The sequence below is a fragment of the Trachemys scripta genome, chromosome 22 (genome assembly GCF_013100865.1).
Source record: "Trachemys scripta elegans isolate TJP31775 chromosome 22, CAS_Tse_1.0, whole genome shotgun sequence".
In the NCBI taxonomy this organism is placed as follows: Eukaryota; Metazoa; Chordata; order Testudines; family Emydidae; genus Trachemys; species Trachemys scripta.
In genome coordinates, this window is record NC_048319.1 from 8470962 (window position 1) to 8481363 (window position 10402).

The 10402-nt window shown below is 62.0% G+C and overlaps 1 protein-coding gene across 1 annotated transcript in view; it reads right to left on the reverse strand.

Annotated features, from left to right (window-relative positions):
- Nucleotides 1–507: 507 nt before the first annotated feature.
- Nucleotides 508–10402, reverse strand: part of FSD1 (fibronectin type III and SPRY domain containing 1) — an 11151-nt gene continuing 1256 nt past the window's right edge. Inside the window, exons 2-13 of the mRNA XM_034755481.1 lie at nucleotides 8859–8954; nucleotides 8198–8329; nucleotides 8004–8105; nucleotides 6469–6491; nucleotides 5938–6059; nucleotides 5217–5426; nucleotides 4739–4837; nucleotides 3894–4053; nucleotides 3385–3464; nucleotides 2742–2993; nucleotides 1978–2066; nucleotides 508–1131 (exon numbers count right to left, since the gene is read on the reverse strand). Of these exons, the coding sequence (XP_034611372.1) occupies nucleotides 1021–1131; nucleotides 1978–2066; nucleotides 2742–2993; nucleotides 3385–3464; nucleotides 3894–4053; nucleotides 4739–4837; nucleotides 5217–5426; nucleotides 5938–6059; nucleotides 6469–6491; nucleotides 8004–8105; nucleotides 8198–8329; nucleotides 8859–8954 (1476 nt within the window). The 3' untranslated portion in view covers nucleotides 508–1020. The remainder of the gene's footprint in view (nucleotides 1132–1977; nucleotides 2067–2741; nucleotides 2994–3384; nucleotides 3465–3893; nucleotides 4054–4738; nucleotides 4838–5216; nucleotides 5427–5937; nucleotides 6060–6468; nucleotides 6492–8003; nucleotides 8106–8197; nucleotides 8330–8858; nucleotides 8955–10402) is intronic.

A 10402-nucleotide genomic window follows, 5' to 3' on the forward strand; every position in this document is an offset into this window, starting at 1 on the left:
TTCCACTGACCGCAGCTGGGGCGGGACTGTGGCTAACGCAGAGAGAGGCTGTTACCCCTTCGTGGGAAGCTACTGCCCTGCACTCCAGGCCAAGCAGGGTGGGGGTGTTGCTTTGAGTTCTTCTCCGTTACAGGGGGTGATGCAGAGGGGTTAGATATAAAACCTCCTTCAGCAGTCAGCCCCTGCCCAAGCATCAGGCCTTTCCCCCGTCCTTGCTGGGGGCCAGCTGCTTGGGGGGCAGGGTCCTGGCTGGTGAGCACTGCCGCGGATGGCAATGACCCACGCTGGGAATTTCGGGAGAACCCAGTGATTCGGCTGGGGGCTGCCCCCCTTCCCCCGCCCCCAGACGTGAGGCAGCCGCATGATGCGGGCAGCCCAGCGCCAGATTTTAACGGTGCCTCGTGGCGGGAGCAGCAAGGGGCAAAGACGCCGTCGTCCCTTCCCCGCGCCTGGCCCCCGACCGCCACTGGCTCGCCCGAGCACAAGCTGACACCAGACAGCAGAGGGGACGGCTATGCCTAGCGCTAGGTTTATTATTAAGGCCAGAAGCAGCTTTTGTCATCCGAGAGGCTAACGGGCTCTAAAAGCAGACGAGTGCCCACATTCCCGGTACCACCTTTAAGCGTCGGGTTTTACAACTGCCAGGACCAAAAAAACAAAACCCACCCAACGCTTTCAGCCGGAGGAGGCCCCATCCCCTGGACTTGAGACAGGGGTGCGGTTAAAGGCGGTCACGTGCCCGGCATGAGACTGGCTCGTGGACGTGCCCCTGTCTCTTAAAGGCAAGTGTGAGGAGGCGGGAAGGGATGCTCTGGGAGGGGGAGGGAGGTTTACAATCGTAGGTAGGTAAGTCTCGGTACATTCAGAGCGTTCGAGTCACTGCAGCATCAGCCTCTCCGCCTCGAGCAGCCTTCCAGGAACTGGGAGGAAAGAAAACTCAACAGGCCACAGTGCGTCTTTCCCTGGGTCCAGGGAGCCAGGAGGTGGCCCGGTCCCACCGCGCCAGGGGGCCACGTGCGTCTAAGTCAGGCTGGCGTTGGAGCTGCTGGTGGCGCTGTTTCGCTTCTGGAGGCATTTGACAGCGCTGGGGACCTGCAGTCCAGAATAGACGTGGAAGCTGCCGCACCAAACCTAGGGAGGACAAGGAGGCAGTTACTGCAGCCGCCTGCAGAGGGCGCCGTCCCCAGCAGGCGTGGAGGGCGGGAATGCCACAGCCAGGGGAAAGGGGGGCTGCAGGCGTCAAGCAGCCAGGTATGTATCTCGCTCTGAGTACCTCGCTCCCGGCCATGGCTTTTACCTCCCACCTGTCCCTGGGAGGCAGAGCAAGATTATCCCTATGTTACAGATAGGTAAACTGAGGCCCGCAACAGCAAAGTGACTTGCCCAGAGTCCACCCAGGGGCAGAGCCAGGACTTGAACGCAGGTCTCCTGAAGCCCAGTCCACCTCGCATACGTTAAAGACTGTGAAGCGCATGGAGATGGTCTAAAGGAAAGCACTCCATCGAACTAATTATTATTACCAGTCAGAGACTGGCCCGTAGAAACCTCCCCTCTCATTCGCTGTCCGCCGGCAAACCACGGTTTGATAGCCACCAAGCTAGCAGACTGTCTGGTGAGCTATGCCTATTCTAAGATAGCTGGGCCTTCTGGTGCTGCGAGCTTCCCCCCTCATCAGTGTCCCAGCAGAGGCAGCTGGGCCATCTGAATCTCGTCTCTAGCATCTGAGGGCTTTGCTGGGCGCTGGGTCTGACCCCGGCCCAGAAAACGAGACAGAAACAAGGCAAAGTGAGCCCTCCTGGGGGAGGGGCTGGAGTGGGGTCCACCCTCCTCCTTTCCCACCCCCACTACCACCCCAAGGGTTGGGCTCATGCAGTAACCCTTCCTGACCAGGGCGGGGAGAGCGTCTGGACCCCAGCTTCCTCTCCAGAGCCCCAAGCCACAGTGTCCTCCACCCCCACCCCGTGAACAGCCCCTTACCATGAAGGCAGGAAGCACGGGCTGGGTGAATTTGGCCTTGAATGTATGGAGCAGCTGCTTGGTTCGAGCGTTGTAGAAGGACAGGAAACCTGTGGGCAGACACAGGAAGAGTGAGGAGGGCCGAGTAGCCCAGCAAAGGTGTACGGTGGAGGGAGGGGGGGATTTCTCACCCCTGGCCTTCCCTTCAGCCCTCGGGTCAGACCCAGCCCAGCCTGAGAAACTGCAACCCCCTTCCCAGGCTGCCGTTCCAGCCCCAGCGGCCTGGGAAGGGCGTCAGCGTCCGATCGCGTGGGGAAGCTTAGGCCTAGAGGAGCTGCCCAGTTCTGGGAATTTCTACCCCGACGCAGCCACATCCGGGCAAAGCCCAAACGCAGACACCGAGCCCCAGCGGGGCTAGAGGCAGCAGCCGTGCAAGCTTCTCTTCGCACCCGCCCACGCTGCTGCCAGGAACCCGCCGGGCAGCCCAGCCCCAGGTCACCAGCTGGAATTGACCGAGGCTGGCAGCGCCCTGGCGCAGCTCCCGGCTGGTGGCAGCCCAGACAAGCAGGGGCTCTCGGGCAGTTTGGGCAGCGGGGACAGAACTCTGCGGGGACAGGGCTGGGGCTCACTGGGAGAGGTGGGGAGTTTGCCCTGCCCTGCCACTGCCTTGGCTGGGGTGGAAAGAGGCCCATGGTTTCTGGGGCCATTGACAGAGACCCACGCAACCAGGGCTCTCCCTCCCCAGCATGGGGCAGAGGACAAACAGACACCACACACGGCGTCACCTTCGTGGAAGTTGCAGTAGACGCCGATGCAGTCGGGCACGGGCACGTCCAGGACCTTGGCCTTGTTGTTATGCTTGGCGGTGAAGCTGACCTGCAGCCAGTTGTTGAGGTGGACGCACCAGGAGGACGAGGTCTTGCCCAGCTGGTCGAACTTGCCCAGGGTCCTGTAGGCCACGCCCACGCCGAAGGCCTTGCTGTCCCGGTCGTACCTCACCTCCCAGTAGTGGTCTCCCCAGTCAATCAGCGTGTCGCCTGCGGAGGGATGGGGGTTGGGGGGGACACGGAGATCTCAGCGCCCCCCCACCCACATATGTATGGGTGGAGGGAGCAGGGGCCACGGGGATCCCAGGCTGCCCCGCCCCCTTACCCCCCGACCCCCCCCCACCCCCCCGCCGGTTTTTAAATCAGTCAGGATTCCAGCACCTGGCTGCCCCGCCCCCTTACCCCGCCCCCCAATCGCCCCCCAGCACACAGTCTGGTTTTCAATCGGATCAGGATTCCAGCGCCTGGCACACACGACTGAGTTTCACGGGCCCCCCAGGGGCCCCACTCGCCAGCAGGCGACATTGTTCCCCCTCCCCACGCCCCCAATGACGGTGTAACCTGCCCCACGCCCGCACACACAGACTCCCTGCCCCCTTACCCAGCACTGTGTAGGACTCGGCCGTGAAGCGGTCCCTGCCCCCGCGGGCCGAGGGCATCCTCTTCGGAGACTGCAGGCACCTACAGACGGCGGGACAGGCAGACAAGCTGCAGCCCCACTTCCTGCCCCAGGGACAGGGTCCCCTTGCCCTCACCCTGAGGATCCTTCCCGGCCTTTGCCCTCACTCTGCCATCTCTCAATGACAGGCCAGGGCCCAACCCCCTGGCTCCATCCGGCTTCCCAGGTCCTGTCCCCTGAGAACGGCTTAGAGGGTGGATCCTGCACCCCGGCTTCCTCCATGACCCCCTTGGATCCGCCCCGGGGGACTGGTCCATGACTGGGCCTGTACCCCTTTCCCCTGGCTGTATGGCTGGGTTTGACCCAGGGCCTGGGGGCTGAGGCCTTTGGGACAGGACATGTCTGTTCCTGAGCCTCCGGCTAGTCTCAGCTTCTCTGTCCCCTCCGTGCTGCAGGGTGTGAGCGTGTGCTGCAGAGGGCCGGGGCTTTACCTGGCGGGGGAGTTCACCGGGGACGCCGTCCTGCCCTTCCCGTCCTTCTCCCGGGCCTTGATGTCCTGCACCTTGCCCCCCATGGCGTCCCACTCCACGCTCAGCTCCTCCACCTTCAGGTTCTGGTGACAGGTGCTGGCGTCCAAGCGGAACATGAACGCTGGGGAGGGAGCCCGGGGCACGGTCAGACCTGAACCAAGCCCACTTGTCCTGGGGGGAGCCCCCTCCCCAGCACCCCACCCCCATCACAGGGAGCCCCGCTCCCATCACCCCATCTCACCCCACCCCAGGCAGGAGCCCCTCCCACATCCCCTTGAACTCCACCAGCTCCTTGCCCCCCAACCTCATCCCCAACTTGTGGAGAACTCCCCTCCCCACCACCCCAGGGACGAGCCCCCCCATAACCCCAGCTTCTCTCCAGCCCCCTCCCCCAGCTTTATACCCCATCTCAAGGGGGACTCACTACCCATGCATGGGATCACCGAGGTCAGTGAGGTGTCCCAGATGGGAGATGGGGAGGGGAGGATGGGGGCGATTCTCAGGTGCTGTTGAGGATCCCTGGATCCCCATGCTGGGTGCTTTACCCTGACTGGGGGAGGACAGAGGGGCAAGGCAAAGGCTGCCCTATGGGCTGGGAGCCCCGTGGTGTCAGGGCTCTGCAGGGCACACCCAGCCTCCCTCATGCCCCCAGCCACATGGGTGTCACTCGCAGGCAGGTGTGGGGGTGTTGGGGGGTGTCCAGTGGGGTCCGCCTCCGCCCAAGAGAGTGGGATGGGAGTGGCAGAGGGTGTCACTGATGCAAGCTGTACCCCCAATTCCGTGCCCCTTCCCCCCCCCCAACGCACCTCTGGTTTCCAAGGTGACCGGCTCGGAGAACTCGCCCGCCACAGCCTTGTTACAGGCCTTGACGCGGAAATTCATGTACTTCATGTCGAACTTGAGGCCTGAGGGGAGTCGCCAGGGTTAGATGGGAGCAGGGGGCCCATGCCAGCGCTCAGCAGGGCCCCCCACAGCCAGCCCTCCGCCCGGCACCTTCCAGCACTTCCTACTAGGACAGGCTAGAACCCGAGTCGCTGGGATCTTCTCCCACAGCCTGCTCCTGCCCCCTTCCCTACAGCGCCTCCTGCTGGGTGAGGCCGGGACTGGAGTAGCCAGGAACTGGCCCCATATCCAGTGCTCCTGCCCCGCTCCCTACAGCGCCTCCTGCTGGGTGAGGCCGGGACTGGAGTAGCCAGAGCTCCCCCCACAGCCAGTGCTCTTATCCCATTCTCTGTAAGCCCCCCCTTTGGGGATGCGGTGAGTAGGCGCCCCCATTCCCCTCACCAGTTAGGGTGTACTCGGTCTGCTTGATGCCCTCGATCACCATCCAGGGCTGGTCCTCCTTCACCCGCGGGGGCCCCTCGAAGTTGGTCTTGCGGTACTCCAAGACGTAGTGGTCGATCTTGCTGTCCTCGTCGGGCATCCTCCAGACCAGCGTCACGCAGTTATCGGCCACCAGTGACTCGGCCATGTCGATCTCCGGGGCGCTGGGAACTAGACGAGAGGGTGAGAGCAAAGGGATGGTAGCCACGGTCCTTGTGTTCCCTCCCAAACCCCACCAGCCACGGCCCAACCTGGCCCCTCCCAAACCCCATCACCCCCCACCAGCCACGGCCCGGCCTGGCCCCTCCCAAACCCCATCACTCCCCATCAGCCACGGCTTGGCCTGGCCCCTCCCAAACCCCATCACTCCACATCAGCCACGGCTCGGCCTGGCCCCTCCCAAACCCCATCAGCCACGGCTGAGCCTGGCCCCTCCCAAACCCCATCACCTCCCACTAGCCATGATCTAGCCTGGCCCCTCCTAAACCCCCACGTCCTGCCAGCCACGGCCTGGCCCGGCCCAGCCCTTCCCCAACACCCCCCCCCCACTCCCAAACCCCCACATCTTCCCAGCACGGCCTGGCGGGGCTGCAGGAAACCCTCTGGCACCCACGACAGCCCAGGGGGGCTGCACCAACCCCAGGTGAGGCCGCGAGGCGAGGCACCCACCCACCCCATTTACCTGGGAGGAATTTCAGGGACTGCAGCATGCGGCGCTCCTGGGTGAAATCCACCATCAGGTGGCTCATGTTGTCGCTCACCTTGGCCTTGAGCGAGAGCCGGAAGGCGGGGGCCATGGTCACGCTGGGGGGGGACGGGGGACAAGAGTCAGAAGGGCCCCTTCCCAGAATGCACCCACACAGCTGAGCCCCGCCCCCATTCCCTGCAGACTAGGGGGCGCTGGGAAGCACCCAGGTTCATCAGAGACCATCCGCCATCTGTGTTCATACTGAACCAGGACCCAAGCTGTCCCTTGTCTCCCCCCCCCCGCCAGGAATGCTGGGGTCGTCTTCAGTCTTCTGTGACCGGACCTCCTGCCCCCTTCTCCTCTCCAGCCTTGGGGGCTCACTCCCAGGGCTCAGGGCAGCAGGGAGAGGACGGTGCTACCAGGCTAGCCTACGCTATGTTAGTAAGAAGGCACAGCACTCCGAGCGGTGAGGAGCGGGCGATGGCATGGGGGCGGGGTGAGAGACGGGGGCGGCGGGTACCGTACCTATCCTTGATCTGCTTGGCAGCCTTCGAAGCAGAGAGGAAAAGAGAGAGAGAAAAGAGGGAACAAAAAAAAAAAAGAGGAGGAGAGAGTCAGCCAGGGCAGCCAGGTGCGTTATAAATAATAATCACCGTACTCTGTGCTGCTGTAGCGCTCCCTAGCGGAAGGACTCAGAGCCCGTCAGGGACACAAATGCACAAAGTTGTGAGGTCAGCATTTTAGTGGGGGAAACTGAGGCACGGAGCAGGAAAGTGGCTTTCCCCAGGTGAGCAAGTCAGCGGCAGAGACAGGAAGAGAACCCAGGAGTCCTGACTCCCAACCACCTTCATCTAGCCACTAGACAACATTCCCATCCCAGAGCCAGGAGTAGAACCTGGGTCCTCTGTTCTACCCACTAGGTAACACTATCCCAGAGCCAGGACTAGAAACTCAGAATCCCGACGCTTGGTTCCTGCTCTACTACTAAGTATCACCTCAAAATCTTCCTGAAATCAGCAGTTCTCTCTCTGATTTAAGCTACATCCCAGGACTCCAGTCTGGCCTGTTTCTCTGTAGAGGCTGGCCTAAGTTACCTTCACAGGTGCTGCAGTTCCCTTCTCACCCAGGATGGGGTGATCCCAGTCTACATCATCATATAATCCAACGCAGAGTTAATCTGCGGACCTCACTGCCGCTGGAGATTACAGAGGCAAATAGCTTAGTAAAATTCAAGAAAGCAGCAGGAATTCCCAGGAATAAGCGCAGCCTCCACAGTTACAAGGTATAGCGACCTTCATGCTTCTGGGTTGCGGGGGTCAGGAAGGTGTCTGCTCCCCATAGGGTGACATTGCAGAATCCAGGGCATTACGGGGTGGGGAGGAGGAGGGGTCTTCGTCTGAAGCATCCACTGGTGAGGTCATCGGTATAAGATCCAGTGTGACAATGCTCGTGGTATTAAGGGAAAACAGAGAAGGGGGCAAAGCCGGGGTCCAGGACAGGAATAGATAAGGAGCCTGAAATCTCGACCGTCACCCCAGGAGGACTGTAGCGGGACAACCCTGCACCATGGACCCACCCTCGTGCCTCCCCGCGGTGCAATGCATGGCATGGATTTAATAACCCTCTGCCCTGCCCCCCCCCCCATGCTCAGCTGCACCCCTCACTTTTCCCACAGCCTGGGCACTATATGGCTGAACACGGCTGGGCTGCTGGTACAGTCTGCACCAGGCCGAGCCCCATGTCCACTGCAGAGAGCGTGGCACGGCCTGGAGATCCTACACCAGCAGCCCAAATGCATTCAACTGTGGCTGGGGTGGGGACCCAGTGGAAGCTGGGGGAGACATGGAGGTGTCAGACACTGGATGCCAGAGACTGGATGCCCCCTTAGGGTCTGGCCTTCCCCCTCCCCCAGTGATCAGCTCCCCACACCAGGAGGGGGCGTCCCACAATGTGCCCCTGACTGCTACACCACAGGGGTTAGTGCGCCCCCCACAGCTCGCCCTCCGCCCCACCAGGGGGTGCCTTGGCTCCAGCTGGGGGAGGAGGGAGTGGGGGCGCACCTGGTTGAAGTCGTGGTTCTCGGCCCCTTCCAGCGTCTGGTTGGCCGTCTCCAGCAGCTCCTCGGAGCTCTCCAGCGCCTTGGTGCAGGCAGCCAGCTGGTTCTGCAGCGGAACAGACAGAGCCTGGCCCAGTGAGGGGCAGCAGGGGCAGGGGGCAGCCAGGGGCCCGGCTGGAGCGGGGACGGGTGGCTCACCTGCAGCTCGTAGGTGCGGCTGGCCCGGTCCTGCTTGATCTTCATAAGCATGCCTTCCTTCAGCTCGTCCAGCAGGGAGTAGAGGGACTGGAACTCCCCCTCCAGGTCCTCCTGCACCTTGGTGGAGTTCGCCTGGGGGAGACGGGCCAGGGGGAGAGCAGCGCAGGCCCCAGCTCAGGACAGCTACCCCGGCTGTGGCTTGCTGAGCTACCCCCTTCCCGGCCCCGGCCCCGGCCTCCCCAGCCGGCCCCCACCCCAGCCGGATGACTCGGGACGGGCCCCTCGGCTTCGCCCGTCAGGATGCTCGTAAAAGTGGCTCGTTTAGAGCAGCGAATTCCATCCCCAAGGAAACACCAGGCCAGCGCCAGTGTGGGGGTGGGGGGCATGGGTGTGACGGGGGGCGCTGCCATGCCAATGCTGGGGGGCTGGAGGGGGAGGGGCCCTGTCATGCCAATGCTGGGGGGTTGGTGGAGGAGAGGCCCTGTCATGCCAATGCTAGGGGGTTGGTGGGGGAGAGGCCCTGTCATGCCAACACAATGCAAGGGAGATGATGGGAGGAAGTGTCATGCAGGAGGGTGGTGGGGTGCTGTGATGCCAACCCCCACAGAGCAGGGGTTGGGGCAGGGGGAGCCCTGCAGAGCCAGGAGGAACCCCCCATTACCTCCACGTTCTGAAGCATCTGCTTGAGGGCATAGATGAAGTTCTGGATCTCCTCGTTCTTCACGGCCAGCGTGGTGATGATCTTCCGTAGGGCATCCTGGGCCAAAACACCAACGCCTGCCATCAGCGGCACCCCTGGGCTCCCGCCCCCACCCCTGCTCCTGAGCCGGGGGCAATTCACCCTCCCTCAGGGCCTACCTCAGATCTCCACAGGGGGCCCCTCGCCTGGGACAGGGACACAAACACATCACACTGTGCCACGCTGCCCCTCGTACCTTCCCTGCAAGCATCTCAACACACGCCCCAGACGTGAGGTGCCTAGGCTGACAGCACTTTCGGGGAGTAACATTATATTATAAACAGCTGGGGAAACTGAGGCACGGACATTTACTTGCCTATGGTCACATGGGAACTCAATAGAGGGGCCAGGATTGGAACCAGGAGTCTGGACTCCTAGTCTCTCTCCTCCCACAGCTCTCATCCCAGGTGTGACCCTGCCCTACTCTGCTTACACACAGACATTATTAGTTACCATCAGACTGGCAAATGCATTTATTTCCCCCAGGCTATCGGCTGTGATGTCTTATGGACAGGGCACCCAGCGCCATTCCCAGCTCTGATGCTGGCCTGCTGGGTGACCTTGGGCAAGTCCCGTCCCCGTGCCTCAGTTTCCCTTCCCCATCCAGTGTGTCTTGTCTATTTTGACTGTAAGGACCTTGGGGCAGGGACTGTGTCTCAGTAGGTGTCTGTGCCAGACTTGGCACTGTGGGGCTGTCACTCTAATGTAAATAATCAAAATACCGTCTCGGGCTGGGATGTGCCTGTACAGAGCAGGGCCTCTTTCATGATTGAAAACCCACCACTATCACCAGACGAACGGAACTGCCTCCCCTTCACTGGGGCTCTGGGTTACTAACGAATAATGGGCACTGGAATTTTCCCAGCACCTTCCACTGGTGGATCTCAAATGTGCCCCCACCCTAGGAGGAGTGTGAGAATCACACCCTCCCCCATGACAGATGGAGAAACTGAGGCACACAGAGGGTGGGTGTTTTCAGAAGTACGAGGCACCACAACTCCAGCTGCCGTCCAGGGGACTCAGCACCTCTGCAGAGCAAGCCAAGGTCACCCAGGCAGGCCCCGCTGTACAAGTGGATCCACACAGGCAGACTCTCACCCGTCTATGTCGATCCAGTCCCAGGGTCGTGGGCCGAGTCGGGAGCAGAGCTTAGCCTGTCTTTCCTCTCTGGGGGAATACTTTCAGCACCAAAGAAGCTCCTTGCACACTGGGAACCCCCCACTGGAGCCAGTAGGAGATTTGGGGGAGCTAGATCTGCTGCCATTACAGCAGGACAACCTGGAAGGCTAGGAAGAATGGGCTGGGGGAGGGGAGGGTCTGGAGTTCTGTCCTGCCAGGGGCTGGAGGAATACGCCAGGAGGGTCTATAGTTCCGTCCAGCTCTGTGTGTGTGTGTGGGGGGGGGTCTGTAGTTCCATCCAGCTGTGTGTGTGTGGGGGGGAGGATGTCTGTAGTTGTATCCAGCTG